The 22,101-nt window shown below is 49.2% G+C and overlaps 1 protein-coding gene across 3 annotated transcripts in view; it reads right to left on the bottom strand.

The window, feature by feature from the left end:
* Positions 1–22,101, bottom strand: part of EML2 (EMAP like 2) — a 200,719-nt gene that overhangs the window by 81,567 nt on the left and 97,051 nt on the right. For all 3 annotated transcript variants that reach the window (XM_063938433.1, XM_063938434.1, XM_063938435.1), the window contains 3 exons: positions 11,928–12,057; positions 4,779–4,928; positions 4,611–4,680 (listed from right to left, as the gene is read on the bottom strand). In XM_063938433.1, coding sequence (XP_063794503.1) covers positions 4,611–4,680; positions 4,779–4,928; positions 11,928–12,057 — 350 coding nt within the window. The remainder of the gene's footprint in view (positions 1–4,610; positions 4,681–4,778; positions 4,929–11,927; positions 12,058–22,101) is intronic.

Genomic DNA, 22,101 nt, shown 5'->3' with positions numbered 1-22,101 from the left:
GGGAGAGGAGATATACAACACTGTATGGTGAGAGAGAGCCTGAGGGGGAGCGGAGAGGTATAACACTGTATGGTGAGAGAGAGCCTGAGGGGGAGAGGAGAGGTATAACATTGTATGGTGAGAGAGAGCCTGAGGGCGAGAGGGGAGGTATAACATTGTATGGTGAGAGAGAGCCTGAGGGCGAGAGGGGAGGTATAACATTGTGTGGTGAGAGAGAGCCTGAGGGGGAGAGGAGAGGTATAACATTGTATGGTGAGAGAGAGAGCCTGAGGGGGAGAGGAGAGGTATAACATTGTATGGTGAGAGAGAGCCTGAGGGGGAGAGGAGAGGTATAACATTGTATGGTGAGAGAGAGAGCCTGAGGGGGAGAGGAGAGGTATAACACTGTATGGTGAGAGAGCCTGAGGGGGAGAGGGGAGGTATAACATTGTATGGTGAGCGAGAGCCTGAGGGCAAGAGGAGAGGTATAACATTGTATGGTGAGAGAGAAAGCCTGAGGGCGAGAGGAGAGGTATAACATTGTATGGTGAGAGAGAGAGAGCCTGAGGGCGAGAGGGGAGGTATAACATTATATGGTAAGAGAGAGCCTGAGGGCGAGAGGGGAGGTATAACATTGTATGGTGAGAGAGAGCCTGAGGGCAAGAGGAGAGGTATACACTGTATGGTGAGAGAGAGCCTGAGGGCGAGAGGGGAGGAATAACATTGTATGGTGAGAGAGAGCCTGAGGGGGAGAGGAGAGGTATAACATTGTATGGTGAGAGAGAGCCTGAGGGCGAGAGGGGAGGAATAACATTGTATGGTGAGAGAGCCTGAGGGCAAGAGGAGAGGTATAACATTGTATGGTGAGAGAGAGCCTGAGGGGGAGAGGAGAGGTATAACATTGTATGGTGAGAGAGAGCCTGAGGGCGAGAGGGGAGGAATAACATTGTATGGTGAGAGAGAAAGCCTGAGGGCGAGAGGAGAGGTATAACATTGTATGGTGAGAGAGAAAGCCTGAGGGCGAGAGGAGAGGTATAACATTGTATGGTGAGAGAGAGAGAGCCTGAGGGCGAGAGGGGAGGTATAACATTATATGGTAAGAGAGAGCCTGAGGGCGAGAGGGGAGGTATAACATTGTATGGTGAGAGAGAGCCTGAGGGCAAGAGGAGAGGTATACACTGTATGGTGAGAGAGAGCCTGAGGGCGAGAGGGGAGGAATAACATTGTATGGTGAGAGAGAGCCTGAGGGGGAGAGGAGAGGTATAACATTGTATGGTGAGAGAGAGCCTGAGGGCGAGAGGGGAGGAATAACATTGTATGGTGAGAGAGCCTGAGGGCAAGAGGAGAGGTATAACATTGTATGGTGAGAGAGAGCCTGAGGGGGAGAGGAGAGGTATAACATTGTATGGTGAGAGAGAGCCTGAGGGCGAGAGGGGAGGAATAACATTGTATGGTGAGAGAGAAAGCCTGAGGGCGAGAGGAGAGGTATAACATTGTATGGTGAGAGAGAGAGAGCCCGAGGGCGAGAGGGGAGGTATAACATTGTATGGTGAGAGAGAGAGAGCCCGAGGGCGAGAGGGGAGGTATAACATTATATGGTAAGAGAGAGCCTGAGGGCGAGAGGGGAGGTATAACACTGTATGGTGAGAGAGAGCCTGAGGGCGAGAGGAGAGGTATAACATTGTATGGTGAGAGAGAAAGCCTGAGAGCGAGAGGAGAGGTATAACATTGTATGGTGAGAGAGAGAGAGCCCGAGGGCGAGAGGGGAGGTATAACATTACATGGTAAGAGAGAGCCTGAGGGCGAGAGGGGAGGTATAACACTGTATGGTGAGAGAGCCTGAGGGCGAGAGGGGAGGTATAACATTATATGGTGAGAGAGAGCCTGAGGGCGAGAGGGGAGGTAATAACATTGTATGGTGAGAGAGAGCCTGAGGGCGAGAGGGGAGGTATAACATTGTATGGTGAGAGAGAGCCTGAGGGCGAGAGGGGAGGTATAACATTGTATGGTGAGAGAGAGCCTGAGGGCGAGAGGGGAGGTATAACATTGTATGGTGAGAGAGAGCCTGAGGGGGAGAGGAGAGGTATAACATTGTATGGTGAGAGAGAGCCTGAGGGGGAGCGGAGAGGTATAACACTGTATGGTGAGAGAGAGCCTGAGGGCGAGAGGAGAGGTATAACATTGTATGGTGAGAGAGAGCCTGAGGGCGAGAGGAGAGGTATAACACTGTACGGTGAGAGAGAGCCTGAGGGCGAGAGGGGAGGTATAACATTGTGTGGTGAGAGAGAGCCTGAGGGGGAGAGGAGAGGTATAACATTGTATGGTGAGAGAGAGAGAGCCTGAGGGGGAGAGGAGAGGTATAACATTGTATGGTGAGAGAGAGCCTGAGGGGGAGAGGAGAGGTATAACATTGTATGGTGAGAGAGAGAGAGCCTGAGGGGGAGAGGAGAGGTATAACACTGTATGGTGAGAGAGCCTGAGGGGGAGAGGGGAGGTATAACATTGTATGGTGAATGAGAGCCTGAGGGCAAGAGGAGAGGTATAACATTGTATGGTGAGAGAGAAAGCCTGAGGGCGAGAGGAGAGGTATAACATTGTATGGTGAGAGAGAGAGAGCCTGAGGGCGAGAGGGGAGGTATAACATTATATGGTAAGAGAGAGCCTGAGGGTGAGAGGGGAGGTAATAACATTGTATGGTGAGAGAGAGCCTGAGGGCGAGAGGGGAGGTATAACATTGTATGGTGAGAGAGCCTGAGGGGGAGAGGGGAGGGATAACACTGTATGGTGAGAGAGCCTGAGGGGGAGAGGGGAGGTATAACATTATATGGTGAGAGAGAGCCTGAGGGGGAGAGGAGAGGTATAACATTGTATGGTGAGAGCCTGAGGGGGAGAGGGGAGGTATAACACTGTATGGTGAGAGAGCCTGAGGGGGAGAGGGGAGGTATAACACTGTATGGTGAGAGAGCCTGAGGGGGAGAGGGGAGGTATAACATTATATGGTGAGAGAGAGCCTGAGGGCGAGAGGGGAGGTATAACATTGTATGGTGAGCGAGAGCCTGAGGGCAAGAGGAGAGGTATAACATCGTATGGTGAGAGAGAGAGCCTGAGGGGGAGAGGAGAGGTATAACATTGTATGGTGAGAGAGAGCCTGAGGGGGAGAGGGGAGGTATAACATTGTATGGTGAGAGAGAGCCTGAGGGGGAGAGGAGAGGTATAACATTGTATGGTGAGCGAGAGCCTGAGGGCAAGAGGAGAGGTATAACATTGTGTGGTGAGTGGGAGAGTGACAGCACAAACGGAACCAAAAATAACAGCTACAATGGGGCAAATAACCCGGGCAGGACAGACGGAACCAGGGTAACAGCTACAATGGGGCAAATAACCCGGGCAGGACAGACGGAACCAGGGTAACAGCTACAATGGGGCAAATAACCCGGGCAGGACAGACGGAACCAGGTTAACAGCTACAATGGGGCAAATAACCCGGGCAGGACAGACGGAACCAGGGTAACAGCTACAATGGGGCAAATAACCCGGGCAGGACAGACGGAACCAGGGTAACAGCTACAATGGGGCAAATAACCCGGGCAGGACAGGCGGAACCAGGGTAACAGCTACAATGGGACAAATAACCCGGGCAGGATAGACGGAACCAGGGTAACAGCTACAATACGGCAAATAACCCGGGCAGGACAGACGGAACCAGGGTAACAGCTACAATGGGGCAAATAACCCGGGCAGGACAGACGGAACCAGGGTAACAGCTACAATGGGGCAAATAACCCGGGCAGGACAGACGGAACCAGGGTAACAGCTACAATACAGCAAATAACACGGGCAGGACAGACGGAACCAGGGTAACAGCTACAATACGGCAAATAACCCGGGCAGGACAGACGGACCCAGGGTAACAGCTACAATGGGGCAAATAACCCGGGCAGGACAGACGGAACCAGGGTAACAGATACAATGGGGCAAATAACCCGGGCAGGACAGACGGAACCAGGGTAACAGCTACAATGGGGCAAATAACCCGGGCAGGACAAACGGAACCAGGGTAACAGCTACAATGGGGCAAATAACCCGGGCAGGACAGACGGAACCAGGGTAACAGCTACAATACGGCAAATAACCCGGGCAGGACAGACGGAACCAGGGTAACAGCTACAATGGGGCAAATAACCCGGGCAGGACAGACGGAACCAGGGTAACAGCTACAATGGGGCAAATAACCCGGGCAGGACAGACGGAACCAGGGTAACAGCTACAATACAGCAAATAACCCGGGCAGGACAGACGGAACCAGGGTAACAGCTACAATGGGGCAAATAACCCGGGCAGGACAGACGGAACCAGGGTAACAGCTACAATGGGGAAAATAACCCGGGCAGGACAGACGGAACCAGGGTAACAGCTACAATACAGCAAATAACCCGGGCAGGACAGACGGAACCAGGGTAACAGCTACAATGGGGAAAATAACCCGGGCAGGACAGACGGAACCAGGGTAACAGCTACAATGGGGCAAATAACCCGGGCAGGACAGACGGAACTATGATAACTGGATAAGTAAAGGCGCCATGAGTGAAGGTCACATACTTGCGTCACGCAGACAGTTCCACGTAACTTACCTTTCCGTCCTGCGAGTTACCGGCCACCTGACCACTGGCGATCGTTACGGAGTCTGGATGGACCGCAAGACTGTAAGAGACAGAAATATATTACTCTAATCTTCCAGCTGCTGTGTAATGGGGATGTCATTATCAGCCGCCATCCGCCAAACACTGCCCATCACTGACCTCTTGATGTCGTCCGTGTGTCCCCGGTAGTGTCGCTGTGTCCCTGCTGCAGGGTCATACAGGACGCAGACAGCGGCCGTAAAGTACAACAGCTCCCCGGATGGGAGGATGAAGAGGTTACTGCGACAGTCTCGGCCCCTGTACCCATATCTATAGATCCCTGGGGTTAAGGATTAAAGTGACCAGGGTGGGGAGATACACAGCATCGATGTATGATCCTCAGCTCAGACGTACTTGGGGGTATTTGTGGGTGAGGAATTAAATCCTAAACCTTAAAATACATAATTGGCACCAAAAAAATAAGAATTTACTTACCGATAATTCTATTTCTCGGAGTCCGTAGTGGATGCTGGGGTTCCTGAAAGGACCATGGGGAATAGCGGCTCCGCAGGAGACAGGGCACAAAAGTAAAGCTTTAGGATCAGGTGGTGTGCACTGGCTCCTCCCCCTATGACCTTCCTCCAAGCCAGTTAGGTACTGTGCCCGGACGAGCGTACACAATAAGGGAGGAATTTTGAATCCCGGGTAAGACTCATACCAGCCACACCAATCACACCGTACAACTTGTGATCTGAACCCAGTTAACAGTATGATAACAGCGGAGCCTCTGAAAGATGGCTCACAACAATAATAACCCGATTTTTGTAACAATAACTATGTACAAGTATTGCAGACAATCCGCACTTGGGATGGGCGCCCAGCATCCACTACGGACTCCGAGAAATAGAATTATCGGTAAGTAAATTCTTATTTTCTCTGACGTCCTAGTGGATGCTGGGAACTCAGTAAGGACCATGGGGATTATACCAAAGCTCCCAAACGGGCGGGAGAGTGCGGATGACTCTGCAGCACCGAATGAGAGAACTCCAGGTCCTCCTTAGCCAGGGTATCAAATTTGTAGAATTTAGCAAACGTGTTTGCCCCTGACCAAGTAGCTGCTCGGCAAAGTTGTAAAGCCGAGACCCCTCGGGCAGCCGCCCAAGATGAGCCCACCTTCCTTGTGGAATGGGCATTTACATATTTTGGCTGTGGCAGGCCTGCCACAGAATGTGCAAGCTGAATTGTATTACACATCCAACTAGCAATAGTCTGCTTAGAAGCAAGAGCACCCAGTTTGTTGGGTGCATACAGGATAACAGCAAGTCAGTTTTCCTGACTCCAGCCGTCCTGGAACATATTTTCAGGGCCCTGACAACATCTAGCAACTTGGAGTCCTCCAAGTCCCTAGTAGGTGCAAGGCACCACAATAAGCTGGTTCAGGTGAAACACTGACACCACCTTAGGGAGAGAACTGGGGACGAGTCCGCAGCTCTGCCCTGTCCGAATGGACAAACAGATATGGGCTTTTTTGAGAAAAAACCACCAATTTGACACTCGCCTGGTCCAGGCCAGGGCCAAGAGCATGGTCACTTTTCATGCGAGATGCTTCAAATCCACAGATTTGACTGGTTTTAAACCAATGTGATTTGAGGAATCCCAGAACTACGTTGAGATCCCACAGTGCCACTGGAGGCACAAAAGGGGGTTGTATATGCAATACTCCCTTGACAAACTTCTGGACTTCAGGAACTGAAGCCAATTCTTTCTGGAAGAAAATCGACAGGGCCGAAATTTGAACCTTAATGGACCCCAATTTGAGGCCCATAGACACTCCTGTTTGCAGGAAATGCAGGAAACGACCGAGTTGAAATTTCTTTGTGGGGCCTTCCTGGCCTCACACCACGCAACATATTTTCGCCACATGTGGTGATAATGTTGTGCGGTCACCTCCTTTCTGGCTTTGACCAGGGTAGGAATGACCTCTTCCGGAATGCCTTTTTCCCTTAGGATCCGGCTTTCCACCGCCATGCCGACAAACGCAGCTGCGGTAAGTCTTGGAACAGACATGGTACTTGCTGAAGCAAGTCCCTTCTTAGCGGCAGAGGCCATAAGACCTCTGTAAGCATCTCTTGAAGTTCCGGGTACCAAGTCCTTCTTGGCCAATCCGGAGCCATGAGTATAGTTCTTACTCCTCTACGTCTTATAATTCTCAGCACCTTAGGTATGAGAAGCAGAGGAGGGAACACATACACCGACTGGTACACCCACGGTGTTACCAGAACGTCCACAGCTATTGCCTGAGGGTCTCTTGCTCTGGCGCAACACCTGTCCCGTTTTTTGTTCAGACGGGACGCCATCATGTCCACCTTTGGTATTTCCCAACGGTTTACAATCATGTGGAAAAAACTTCCCGATGAAGTTTCCACTCTCCCGGGTGGAGGTCGTGCCTGCTGAGGAAGTCTGCTTCCCAGTTTCCATTCCCGGGATGAAACACTGCTGACAGTGCTATCACATGAATTTCCGCCCAGCGAAAAGTCCTTGCAGTTTTTGCCATTGCCCTCCTGCTTCTTGTGTCGCCCTGTCTGTTTACGTGGGCGACTGCCGTGATGTTTTTCCCACTGGATCAATACCGGCTGACCTTGAAGCAGAGGTCTTGCTAAGCTTAGAGCATTATAAATTTACCCTTAGCTCCAGTATATTTATGTGGAGAAAAGTCTCCAGACTTGATCACACTCCCTGGAAATTTTTTCCTTGTGTGACTGCTCCCCAGCCTCTCGGGCTGGGCTCCGTGGTCACCAGCATCCAATCCTGAATGCCGAATCTGCGGCCCTCTAGAAGATGAGCACTCTATAACCACCACAGGAGAGACACCTTTGTCCTTGGATATAGGGTAATCCGCTGATGCATCTGAAGATGCGATCCGGACCATTTGTCCAGCAGATCCCACTGAAAAGTTCTTGCGTGAAATCTGCCGAATGGAATTGCTTCGTAGGAAGCCACCATTTTTACCAGGACCCTTGTGCAATGATGCACTGTTTTTAGGAGGTTCCTGACTAGCTCGGATAACTCCCTGGCTTTCTCTTCCGGGAGAAACACCTTTTTCTGGACTGTGTCCAGAATCATCCCTAGGCACAGCAGACGTGTCGTCGGGATCAGCTGCGATTTTGGAATATTTAGAATCCACCCGTGCTGTTGTAGCAGTATCCTAGATAGTGCTACTCCGACCTCCAACTGTTCCCTGGACTATGCCCTTATCAGGAGATCGTCCAAGTAAGGGATAATTAAGACGCCTTTTCTTCGAAGAAGAATCATCATTTCGGCCATTACCTTGGTAAAGACCCGGGGTGCCGTGGACAATCCAAACGGCAGCGTCTGAAACTGATAGTGACAGTTCTGCACCACGAACCTGAGGTACCCTTAGTGAGAAGGGCAAATTTGGGACATAGAGGTAAGGATCCCTGATGTCCCGGGACACTATATAGTCCCCTTCTTCCTGGTTCGTTATCACTGCTCTGAGCGACTCCATCTTGATTTGAACCTTTGTAAGTGTTCAAAAATTTTTTTTAGAATAAGTCTCACCTAGCCTTCTGGCTTCAGTACCACAATATAGTGTGGAATAATACCCCTTTTCTTGTAGTAGGAGGGGTAATTTAATTATCACCTGCTGGGAATACAGCTTGTGAATTTTTTACCATACTGCCTCCTTGTCGGAGGGAGACCTTGGTAAAGCAGACTTCAGGAGCCTGCGAAGGGGAAACTTCTCGACATTCCAATCTGTACCCCTGGGATACTACTTGTAGGATCCAGGGGTCCTGTACGGTCTCAGCGCCATGCTGAGAACTTGTCAGAAGCGGTGGAACGCTTCTGTTCCTGGGAATGGGCTGCCTGCTGCAGTCTTCTTCCCTTTCCTCTATCCCTGGGCAGATATGATCTTATAGGGACGAAAGGACTGAGGCTGAAAAGACGGTGTCTTTTTCTGCAGAGATGTGACTTAGGGTAAAAACGGTGGATTTTCCAGCAGTTGCCGTGGCCACCAGGTCCGATGGACCGACCCCAAATAACTCCTCTTCCTTTATACGGCAATACACCTTTGTGCCGTTTGGAATCTGCATCACCTGACCACTGTCGTGTCCATGACATCTTCTGGCAGTTATGGACATCGCATTTACTCTTGATGCCAGAGTGCAAATATCCCTCTGTGCATCTCGCATATATAGAAATGCATCCTTTAAATGCTCTATAGTCAATAAAATACTGTCCCTGTCAAGGGTATCAATATTTTTAGTCAGGGAATCCGACCAAGCCACCCCAGCTCTGCACATCCAGGCTGAGGCGATCGCTGGTCGCAGTATAACACCAGTATGTGTGTATATACTTTTTATGATATTTTCCAACCTCCTGTCAGCTGGACCTTGAGGACGGCCCTATCTATAGACGGTACCGCCACTTGTTTTGATAAGCGTGTGAGCGCCTTATCCACCCTAAGGGGTGTTTCCCAACGCGCCCTAACTTCTGGCGGGAAAGGGTATACCGCCCATAATTTTCTATCGGGGGAAACCCACGCATCATCACACACTTTATTTAATTTATCTGATTCAGGAAAAACTATGGTAGTTTTTTCACATCCCACATAATACCCTCTTTTGTGGTACTTGTAGTATCAGAATATGTAACACCTCCTTCATTGCCTTTAACGTGTGGCCCTAATAAGGAATACGTTTGTTTATTCACCGTCGACACTGGATTCAGTGTCCCTGTCTGTGTCTGTGTCGACCGACTAAAGTAAACGGGCGTTTTAAAACCCCTGACGGTGTTTTTGAGACGTCTGGACCGGTACTAATTGTTTGTCGGCCGTCTCATGTCGTCAACCGACCTTGCAGCGTGTTGACCTTATCACGTAATTCCCTAAATAAGCCATCCATTCCGGTGTCGACTCCCTAGAGAGTGACATCACCATTACAGGCAATTGCTCCGCCTCCTCACCAACATCGTCCTCCTACATGTCGACACACACGTACCGACACACAGCACACACACAGGGAATGCTCTGATAGAGGACAGGACCCACTAGCCCTTTGGAGAGACAGAGGGAGAGTTTGCCAGCACACACCAAAAACGCTATAATTATATAGGGACAACCTTATATAAGTGTTTTCCCTTATAGCATCTTTTTTATATATTTCTAACGCCAAATTAGTGCCCCCCCTCTCTGTTTTAACCCTGTTTCTGTAGTGCAGTGCAGGGGAGAGCCTGGGAGCCTTCCCTCCAGCCTTTCTGTGAGGGAAAATGGCGCTGTGTGCTGAGGAGATAAGCCCCGCCCCTTTTTCGGCGGCCTCGTCTCCCGCTCTTAACGGATTCTGGCAGGGGTTAAATATCTCCATATAGCCTCCGGAGGCTATATGTGAGGTATTTTTAGCCAAAATAGGTATTCATTTGCCTCCCAGGGCGCCCCCCTCCCAGCGCCCTGCACCCTCAGTGACTGCCGTGTGAAGTGTGCTGAGAGGAAAATGGCGCACAGCTGCAGTGCTGTGCGCTACCTTTAGAAGACTGAGGAGTCTTCTGCCGCCGATTCTGGACCTCTTCTTACTTCAGCATCTGCAAGGGGGCCGGCGGCAAGGCTCCGGTGACCATCCAGGCTGTACCTGTGATCGTCCCTCTGGAGCTGATGTCCAGTAGCCAAGAAGCCAATCCATCCTGCACGCAGGTGAGTTCACTTCTTCTCCCCTAAGTCCCTCGTTGCAGTGATCCTGTTGCCAGCAGGACTCACTGTAAAATAAAAAACCTAAGCTAAACTTTTCTAAGCAGCTCTTTAGGAGAGCCACCTAGATTGCACCCTTCTCGGCCGGGCACAAAAATCTAACTGGCTTGGAGGAGGGTCATAGGGGGAGGAGCCAGTGCACACCACCTGATCGGAAAGCTTTACTTTTGTGCCCTGTCTCCTGCGGAGCCGCTATTCCCCATGGTCCTTTCAGGAACCCCAGCATCCACTAGGACGATAGAGAAATATTTATAGATAATAGACAGGAGCGTGGGCTAAACATACATCTTGAAGAACCAGACACAACCGGAGGACGGAGGGGGGTACTTGGAGGAAGCAAATACATAATCATGGGGGGGGGGGGGGGTACCTGGAAGAAGCAGACCCAGTCATGAAGGGGGGTACTTGGAAGAAGGAGACACAGTCATGGGGGGGGGGGGGGGGTACTTGGAAGAAGGAGACAGTCATGGGGGGGGGGGGGGGGTACTTGGAAGAAGGAGACACAGTCATGGGGGGGGTACTTGGAAGAAGGAGACAGTCATGGGGGGGGGTACTTGGAAGAAGGAGACACAGTCATGGGGGGGTACTTGGAAGAAGGAGACAGTCATGGTGGGGGTACTTGGAAGAAGGAGACAGTCATGGTGGGGGTACTTGGAAGAAGGAGACACAGTCATGGTGGGGGTACTTGGAAGAAGGAGACACAGTCATGGGGGGGGTACTTGGAAGGAGACACCGTCATGGTGGGGGTACTTGGAAGAAGGAGACACACAGTCATGGTGGCGGTACTCGGAAGAAGGAAACACATTTGTGGTGGGGGTACTCGGAAGAAGGAGAGACACAGACATGGGGGGTACATGGAAGGAGACACGGTCATGGTGGGGGTACTTGGAAGGAGACACGTCATGGGGGGGTACTTGGAAGAAGGAGACACAGTCATGGTGGGGGTACTTGGAAGAAGGAGACACACAGTCATGGTGGCGGTACTCGGAAGAAGGAAACACACATTTGTGGTGGGGGTACTCGGAAGAAGGAGACACACAGACATGGGGGGTACTTGGAAGGAGACACCGTCATGGTGGGGGTACTTGGAAGAAGGAGACACACAGTCATGGTGGCGGTACTCGGAAGAAGGAAACACATTTGTGGTGGGGGTACTCGGAAGAAGGAGACACACAGACATGGGGGGTACTTGGAAGGAGACACGGTCATGGTGGGGGTACTTGGAAGGAGACATGGTCATGGTGGGGGTACTTGGAAGGAGACACGTCATGGGGGGGTACTTGGAAGAAGGAGATACAGTCATGGTGGGGGTACTTGGAAGAAGGAGACACAGTCATGGGGGGGTACTTGGAAGAAGGAGACACAGTCATGGGGGGGGTACTTGGAAGAAGGAGACAGTCATGGGGGGGGTACTTGGAAGAAGGAGACACAGTCATTGGGGGCTACTTGAAAAAGGAGACACAAAGTCACAAGGGGGGGCTGCTTGGTAAGCATTACAATGATGTGATAGACAAGAACGAGGCCCGGCTACAGAGACCTGGAGGCCACAGGCGGCTGATATTGCAGGATACACCCATTCCAGCTGTAACTCTCTCGGTGGAAGTTCTCCTTTGGCTTCTATGTTGTACAAGGCGACCAGCGAGTCCGGGACATAGAGAGGTACTGAGCGACCCCTGAGGTACAGCTTCACCACTCCCTCCTCTAGACGGGGAAAGAGGGAGAAGTGCATCAGACAAAGCCAGATACAACCTGCGCCAAACACTGCAGACATCAATGGCGGAGACCCGCATGGAGTGTCTTTGGTTCTAGAGGAGCGTTTCCTGCCTCTCTGTTACACCCCCTCCCAAACATGACCAGGCATCTAACAACCACCAGGCCGGGAAACATCCAGCACCTGAATGCGAGACACAATCGCGGCCACATTGCACGCACGGAAATGCGCACAGGTGTGCCCTCATACACTGTGGCTCAAGTCGCAGCAAACAGCTCCTATCATGGCACCGTGTGGCTCTATCACGCTGAGCGTCTTGCTTGCTGAAAATGTGCCTCTTACTCACATAATGAATGATAAAACGTCATTGCTGGAGTACACTGACCACTGGGGTGTGCGATATGGGTGCATCTGTGCGTGACTGACTGACGCTTACATCTCCTGGCCTCTGTGCGGGGAAACAAACAGCTGTAAGCTTTCACGAGCAGGGCCCTCTTCCCTCATGTGCTTTTCCTTCTCTTTGATCGCTTCTTCTCCATACTCCCTTTCCAAATCCCGCGGTTTTCTGCCACCCTGATACTTAGGTCAGTGTCGTCTGCTGACGCAGCTATGTTTATATACCTTGTCCTGTATTGTATTGTACTGTAAGTCACAGTCTTCATGTTTTGCTTATTTGTTTACTCTGTTATTGGGCGCTGCGGATCCCATGTAGCGCCATATAAATAAAGGATATATACGTTATGGTAAGAACTTACCGTTGATAATGGTATTTCTCCTAAGTCCACAGGATCCACAGGATAACATTGGGATATGATGACGCGACAGCGGATTTGCACCAAACGGTCAAAGCTTTTCGGCCTCCCAGCATGCAATGGGCCCGTCCATATATTCTCGCCTCCTGGCTCAGGCAAATCAGTTGTTTTTGCCAAGCTCAAGGCAGGAGCATCATAGCGAGCCCTAATCAGGCGAGAAGAACACACATGCACACCCTTCTGTACAAGAAGGAAGAGGTTAGTGAGTAAAAGGATCCTCATATCAGATGCGTCAGGGTGGGATCCCTGTGGATCCTGTGGACTTAGGAGAAATATCGTTATCAACAGTAAGTTCTTACCATAACGTATGTTTCTCCGGCAGGGTCCACAGGTTATCCACAGGATAACAATGGGATTTCCCAAAGCAGTTTAGTGGTGGGGACGCTCCTGATTGGACAGGTGTATCCGTCTCCCGAATACAGCATCCTGAGAGGCAAAGGTATCAATGGCATAATGTCTAATGAATGTGTAAATGGAAGACCATGTGGCTGCCTTACATATCTGTTCTGCTGAAGCACCACGTTTATTTATAAGGCGCCACAAGTGTTTTGCAGCGCCATACAAAAGGACAGTACAGGGAGAAGATGGACCTACCTTAGGAGCAGAGTGAGCAGAGACATTATCCGGAACAGGGAGATCAGCTTGAGAATATGCTTCTGAAATAGTCATCCGAAGCCACCCCGCCAGTGTCTGCTTATCAGCAGGCCATCCTCTCTTGTGAAATCCATAGAGAATGAAGAGAGAATCTGTCTTTCTGATGGCACTGGTACGATCCACGTAGATCCTTAAGGCACAGACTACGTCCAACGATGCATCTCCCACAGAAAGGCCCGGTACCTGGAAAGCCAGGACTACAATTTCTTCATTAAGGTGGAATTTAGACACCACCTTAGGAAGATACCCAGATTTAGTTCTGAGAACTGCTCTATCTGGATAAAAAAACAAAAACAAATGGAGGACGACATAACAACGCCCCTAAATCTGAAACTCTTCTAGCTGAAGCCAAGGCCAGTAGAAAGAGAACTTTAGCCGTCAACCATTTAAGATCCACTCTTTTAAGTGGTTCAGATGGAGCAACTTGAAGGGTCTTTAGGACTAAATTTAAGTCCCAAGGCACTATAGGAGGAATGAAAAGGAGGCTGAATGCGCAGCATTCCCTGGAAAAAAAGTGCGCACGTCCTGTAGGTTGGCAAGTTTCTTTTGGAACCATACAGTCAATGCTGACACTTTCACTCTCAAGGAAGCCACCCTTAAACCTTTATCTATTCCTGCCTGAAGGAATTCTGAGACCCTGGAAACTCTGAAAGACCTAGGGTCAAATTTCCGTTCACTGCACAACTGAATATAGGCTTGCCAAATTCGGTGATAAATGCGAGCTGAGGAAGGTTTCCTTGCTCTGAGCATTGTTTGAATTACCTGTTGTGAGAATCCTCTTGACTTCAGGATAGAGGACTCAAGAGCAACGCTGTCAAAGACAGTCAATCCAGGTGTCTGTGATAACAAGGACCTTGAGGCAGTAGATCTGGACGTTGAGGGAGTAGGAATCCATCGACAGACTCTGCAGATCTGTGTACCAACGTCTTCTGGGCCAAGCCGGAGCTATTAGTATCATGGCACCCCTTCCTTGTTTTACTTTTCTCACCACCCTGGGTAATAGGGCGATTGGTGGAAACACATAAGCCAGATGAGAGTCCCATCTCACCGACAGGGCATCCACAAAGATCACTCTGGGATCCTTTGTTCTTGACCCATATGCAAGAAATTTGTTGTTCTGACGGGAAGCCATGAGATCTATCTCCGGCAACTCCCACTTGTCGACCAGGGTCTGGAAGACCTCCGGGTGTAGAGACCATTCGTTTGCATGAATGGCGTGTCGACTGAAAAAATCCGCTTGCCAGTTTAGAACTCCCAGAACGAACAGTGCGGCCAAGGATGGAAGATGAAGTTCTGGCCACTTTAACGTGGGACTTACCTCCTTCATTGCTTTTTGGCTGCGAGTTCCTCCCTGATGGTTGAGGTACGCTTCTGCTGTCGCATTGTCCGAGCAGATCTGAACTGGTTTCCCCTGAAGGATGTCCTTTGCCTGAATCAGCACCATGTATATGGCCCGGAGTTCCAATATATTTATTGGCAGGAAACTTTCTTCCTTGGTCCACTGCCCCTGGAAACAAAACCTTCCTGACACCGCTCCCCAGCCCTGAAGGCTGGCATCTGTCGTCAGAATTTCCCAATCTGATATCCAAAAGGGTCTCCCCTTGTTCAGATGGGATGTCTGTAGCCACCAGGCTAATGACCTTCTTACTTCCATCGTAAGGACCAGAGTCTGCGTTTTTATTGTCTGATGAAAACCATTGCATTTGGAAAGGATCAGATGTTGCAGATGCCTCAAATGGAACGGAGCATACTCCACCATGTCGAATGTTGACACCATCAACCCCATCACACGCATTGCGGTGTGAATGGATACCCTTCGACTGTGTAGCAGATCCTGAATCCTTGACTGAACTTTGAATATTTTGTTCAGAGGTAAAGTTACTCTCTGAAGGCTCGAATCCAATACAGCCCCCAAGTGAGTCATCAACTGTGACGGAAAGAGACACTTTCGCCCAATTTATGAGCCAACCGCGCTTCTGCAGACATGCTATTGTCTGTTGCAGATGACACAGAAGCAATTCCTAAGCCTGTACCAGGATTAAAAGATCATTGAGGTATGGAAAAATTCTTATCCCCTGCTGGCAGAGATAAGCTGCCATTACCACCATAATTTTGGTAAATACTCTGGGAGCAGTGGCCAATCCAAATGGCAGGGCCTGGAACTGAAAATGCTGTTGGAGGATAGCGAACTTGAGAGCGCTGATGGGACAGAGCTATAGGAACATGCAGGTAAGCATTCTGGATATCAAGAGATACCATAAAATCCCCTGGTTCCATGGCCAAAATGATGGAACGTAAAGTCTCCATATGAAAAACGTGGCACCCAAATGTACTTGCTCAGCACTTTGAGATGGAGTATGGGCCGGAACGACCCATTTGGCTTCTGGACTAGAAACAGGTTGGAGTAAAAACCCCTGTTCTCGTTGTGCAGAAGGAACTGTAATGATTACCCATGACTGAAGCAATTTCTGAACTGCCTCTTGCAAAGCCCTGGCCTTTGTCTCTACCAGAGATGGGCTGGTACAAAAAAAAAAAAACTTTGAGAAGGGTGCTTCTTGAAAGCAAATACACAACTGAGAGATACCGCTTCTTGCACCAAGGCATCTGTTGTAGACTGCTGCCATAACTGTGCAAATTGAAGAAGTCGGCCTCCCACCCTGGGATCCCCCAGGTGGAGGCCTGCACCATCAGGCTGATGGCTTATCTTCTGTTTTAGAAACCGGTCCTCTGGTCTTGCCAAACTTCTTTTATTGGGACTGTATGCCATCACCTTTTGCTTTTCCTTGAGACCGAAAGGGACGAAAAGCTGGAACTTTATGCTTGAATGTGTATGTGGAAGGAAACTTTACTTTCTTGGAATCTGCTTCTGACTCCAAAATACCGGTTAATTCTTTACCAAAAAGAATATCTCCAGAAAAAGGTAGAGACTCCAAAACCTTCTTAGATTCTGAATCAGTTTTCCATGTCCGTAGCCAAACCGCTCTGCGAGCAGCTATTGTTGAAGCTGATGTCTGAGAGTCAATTGTACCCATATCCAAGGCTGCTTCTTCCAAGAACATCGCAGCCTGTTTTATATGTGCCATATGGGATTTTTGCTCTCTAGGTGCCATTGAGAGATCCCCTTCCAATGCATCAGCCCAGACAGCCACTGCTTTTGCCATCTAGGCTGAAGCCATGGCTGGTCTCATGATTGCCCCAGACACAGAAAAAATGTTTTTTAGAAAACCATCCACTCTCCTATCCATGACATCATTTAATGATGTTGAAGGCAGAGGTAATGTAGATTTTCGCACAAATCGAGTAACATGCGTATCTACTTTGGGGGCCACCTCCCTCTTTAAAACAGTCCCTAGCCGGAAGAGGATAATTGGAATTCCTTTTCCTATGAATTCCAAATTTCTTACTGGGCGTAGCCCAAGCCTCTTCCATAAATTCCGTCAGCTGATCTGACCCAGGAAACTCAGTCTTAACTGTTTTGGGACGTTTAAACACTGGTTCCTTGGATTTTAACACAGGCTCTGTTGATTCTTCTAAGGATAGAATAGCTTTCACTACCTTAATTAACTCAGATACGTCCAATGAGCTGAGACCTTCTTCCTCATCTTCGTATGCAGAACCAGAGTGTAATGAGTCTTCATCCTCTGACAAATCCTCATCTGAAACGTGTAGTCTGTGAAGATGTTGTTTCAGGTCTATGTGATTTACTCACCACTGGCCTTTCAGCCTGTTTTTGTTGAGAGGCTGCTACTTCCCCTGCTGGAAGTGATAATCCGCAGGTGGAATGCTGCATGTAAGGGTTAATAATGTAACCTATCCCTGGTACAGAAGTTGGAATTATCCGCTCAGCTATACTGGAAAATGTCTGTGCAAACATAGCCCATGGGGGATCAACTTGCACCTGTGTCTGCCTTGGATTTTTCAAGAGACCTTGGTGAAAGCAAAAACACTTTGCACACAAACCATCCTGAACCAGATCTTGAGAGGTTAACCCAGCTTTGCAAGACAAACATGATATGAGTATTGGTGTTGCTGCGAGTGTATTTTCCTCACCCATGCCGCTCTTAGACATGATAAATAATCACACACTTGCTCAGTGTACTACACAATTTGTGACTGTAATCACTTCAAATTTTGTTAAAGTGACATACAATCCGATCCCTCCCTGCTTTGCACCAGCATTGAGGATCGGAATAGACAGAAAAAAACTGACAGACATATAGTAAAGTCAGCAATCACACTAGCAGTCAGTCACAGGTTATACATTAGTATAATAAGCAATACGAGCACATAATCAACTACAAATACATTTCAAGTATGTAGGAGAAACATTACTGTATTACCTTATATAGGATTTAACCGTATTAAGACGCATAGCGAAAGAAAACCACTGTAATAATTATAAGAATCATGTGCATTAGGCACTTAGCTTCTATCTACCTTTTGAGTACGAATAGTTGGATTAGTGCTGTATCACCTGGCTCAGGAAAGTGGGATACAGGTAGACTCACCCCGCTTCCAGGACCAATCAATATGTTTGAGAACGCTGAGTGGATCCAGACGCTAATATAGTGTTCACCTCCTCTCCGTGAACCTATAGTGAACACTGACACACCAGTCATACAACCACCTATGCTGCGACTGGGTCCCCTTAGATACACAGCGTCTGAGACGGAAGCGGGAAAACAGTTCATGGCGAGAGACTCGAAGGAAACTGGTCATGACCCGGGGGGAGGGACGACCAGGGGAACGTCCGACTCTCCACTGCTGACATCAACCCTAGGGATCGCGGCCTCATACTACCCCTGGAGCCTATGATTACTAAGGCCTAGCACTGGTACACCCGAGGTGGCAGCCGTGTCAGCGACTGTTTGGTAGTCTCCTCCCAAACCAGTGCGGCTGTGTCCGCGTTCCCCCTCTAAGCGGAACCGATGCCTTACCTTCTCCCCGTGCTCCGGCCACAGCCTGGTAACGTCTGCTGGACCTGCTAGTACATCCGACACAGACGCCCGCCAAAACAGCACTGTACTCGTGGGTGAGAGTTGTTGGAGCGGCTCTTTCCAATATGCGTATAAGACGCTTTTTAGAAAGATCGCTCAAGAAAATAGTAAGACTATAAAAATAAAATAAGAAAGCTTAGGGCTGCTAAAAACTAGAGATGTGCACCGGAAATTTTTCGGGTTTTGTGTTTTGGATTCGGTTCCACGGCCGTGTTTTGGATTCGGACGCGTTTTGGCAAAACCTCCCTGAAATTTTTTTTGTCGGATTCGGATGTGTTTTGGATTCGGGTGTTTTTTTTTCAAAAACCCCTCAAAAACAGCTTAAATCATAGAATTTGGGGGTAATTTTGATCCCATAGTATTATTAACCTCAATAACCATAATTTACACTCATTTCCAGTCTATTCTGAACACCTCACAATATTATTTTTAGTCCTAAAATTTGCACCAAGGTCGCTGGATGACTAAGCTAAGCGACCCAAGTGGCAGACACAAACACCTGGCCCATCTAGGAGTGGCACTGCAGTGTCAGACAGGATGGCCCTTCAAAAAAATAGTCCCCAAACAGCACATGATGCAAAGATAAATAAATAAAAAGAGGTGCAAGATGGAATTGTCTTTGGGCCCTCCCACCCACCCTTATGTTGTATAAACAGGACATGCACACTTTAACAAACCCATCATTTCAGCCACAGGGTCTTCCACACAACTGTGGCTGAAATGACTGGTTGGTTTGGGCCCCCACCAAAAAAAGAAGCAATCAATCTCTCCTTGCTCAAACTGGCTCTACAGAGGCAAGATGTCCACCTCCTCCTCATCGTCCGATTCCTCACCCCTTTCACTGTGTACATCCCCCTCCTCACAGATTATTAATTCGTCCCCACTGGAATCCACCATCTCAGGTCCCTGTGTACTTTCTGGAGGCAATTGCTGGTGAATCTCTCCACGGAGGAATTGATTATAATTCATTTTGATGAACATCATCTTCTCTACATTTTGTGGAAGTAACCTCGTACGCCGATTGCTGACAGGTTGACCGGCTGCACTAAACACTCTTTCGGAGTACACACTGGAGGGAGGGCAACTTAGGTAAAATAAAGCCAGTTTTTGCAAGGGCCTCCAAATTGCCTCTTTTTCCTGCCAGTATACGTACGGACTGTCTGACGTGCCTATTTGGATGCTGTCACTCATATAATCCTCCACCATTCTTTCAATGGTGACAGAATCATATGCAGTGACAGTAGACGACATGTCAGGAATCGTTGGCAGGTCCTTCAGTCTGGACCAGATGTCAGCACTCGCTCCAGACTGCCCTGCATCACCGCCAGCGGGTGGGCTCGGAATTCTTAGCCTTTTCCTCGCAGCCCCAGTTGCGGGAGAATGTGGAGGAGCTGTTGATGGTTCACGTTCCGCTTGAGTTGACAAGTGTCTCACCAGCAGGTCTTTGAACCTCTGCAGACTTGTGTCTGCCAGAAAGAGATACAATGTAGGCTTTAAACCTAGGATCGAGCTCGGTGGCCAAAATGTAGTGCTCTGATTTCAACAGATTGACCACCCGTGAATCCTGGTTAAGCGAATGAAGGGCTCCATCCAAAAGTCCCACATGCCTAGCGGAATCGCTCTGTTTTAGCTCCTCCTTCAATGTCTCCAGCTTCTTCTGCAAAAGCCTGATGAGGGGAATGACCTGACTCAGGCTGGCAGTGTCTGAACTGACTTCACGTGTGGCAAGTTCAAAGGGTTGCAGAACTTTGCACAACGTTGAAATCATTCTCCACTGCGCTTGAGTCAGGTGCATTCCCCCTCCTTTGCCTATATCGTAGGCAGATGTATAGGCTTGAATGGCCTTTTGCTGCTCCTCCATCATCTGAAGCATATAGAGGGTTGAATTCCACCTCGTTACCACCTCTTGCTTCAGATGATGGCGGGGCAGGTTCAGGAGTGTTTGCTGGTGCTCCTGCCTTCGGCACACGGTGGCTGAATGCCGAAAGTGGCCCGCAATTCTTCGGGCTACTGACAGCATCTCTTGCATGCCCCTGTCATTTTAAAAAAAAAATCTGCACCACCAAATTCAATGTATGTGCAAAACATGGACGTGCTGGAATTTGCCCACATGTAATGCACGCACAATATTGGTGAATTGTCCGATGTCACAAATCCCCAGGAGAGTCCAATTGGGGTAAGCCATTCTGCAATGATGTTCCTCAGTTTCCATAAGAGGTTTTCAGCTGTGTGCCTCTTATGGAAAGCGGTGATACAAAGCGTAGCCTGCCTAGGAACGAGTTGGCGTTTGCGAGATGGTGCCACTGGTGCCGCCGCTGCTGTTCTTGTTGCGGGAGGCAATACATCTACCCAGTGGGCTGTCACAGTCATATAGTCCAGAGTCTGCCCTGCTCCACTTGTCCACATGTCCGTGGTTAAGTGGAAATTGGGTACAACTGCATTTTTTTAGGACACTGGTGAGTCTTTTTCTGACGTCCGTGTACATTCTCGGTATCGCCTGCCTAGAGAAGTGGAACCTAGATGGTATTTGGTACCTCAAGAAATTCTCTAAGTCCCTGTGAACTAACGCCGGATACCGGACGCACGTCTAACACCAACACAGCTGCCAAGGCCTGAGTTATCCGCTTTGCAACAGGATGACTGCTGTGATATTTCATCTTCCTCGCAAAGGACTGTTGGACAGTCAATTGCTTACTGGAAGTAGTACAAGTGGTCTTCAGACTTCCCCTCTGGGATGATGTTCGACTCCCAGCAGCAACAACAGCAGCTTCAGCAGCAGTAGGCGTTACACTCAAGGATCCATCTGAGTAATCCCAGTCAGGAGAGGACTCGTCAGACTTGCCAGTGACATGGCCGGCAGGACTATTGGCGTTCCTGTCTAAGGAGGAAATTGACACTGAGGGAGTTGGTGGTGTGGTTTGCAGGAGCTTGGGTACAAGAGGAAGGGATTTAGTTGTCGGACTGCTTCCGCTGGTCACCCAAAGTTTTTGAACTTGTCAATGACTTCTGATGAATGCGCTCCAGGTGACGTATAAGGTAGGATGTTCCTAGGTGGTTAACGTCCTTACCCCTACTTATTACAGCTTGACAAAGGCAACACACGGCTTGACACCTGTTGTCCGCATTTCTGTTAAAATAATTCCACACCGAAGAGGTGATTTTTTTTGTAATTTGACCAGGCATGTCAACGGCCATATTCATCCCACGGACAACAGGTGTCTCCCCGGATGCCTGACTTAAACAAACCACCTCACCATCAGAATCCTCCTGGTCAATTTCCTCCCCAGCGCCAGCAACACCCATATCCTCCTCATCCTGGTGTACTTCAACACTGACATCTTCAATCTGACTATCAGGAACTGGACTGCGGGTGCTCCTTCCAGCACTTGCAGGGGGCGTGCAAATGGTGGAAGGCGCATGCTCTTCACGTCCAGTGTTGGGAAGGTCAGGCATCGCAACCGACACAATTGGACTCTCCTTGTGGATTTGTGATTTCGAAGAACGCACAGTTCTTTGCTGTGCTTTTGCCATCTTAAGTCTTTTCAGTTTTCTAGCGGGAGGCTGAGTGCTT

This window comes from Pseudophryne corroboree, chromosome 8 (genome assembly GCF_028390025.1).
Source record: "Pseudophryne corroboree isolate aPseCor3 chromosome 8, aPseCor3.hap2, whole genome shotgun sequence".
NCBI lineage: Eukaryota > Metazoa > Chordata > Amphibia > Anura > Myobatrachidae > Pseudophryne > Pseudophryne corroboree.
Note: the sequence above shows the minus strand (reverse complement) of the source record. Positions and strands in the feature narration are given on the sequence as shown.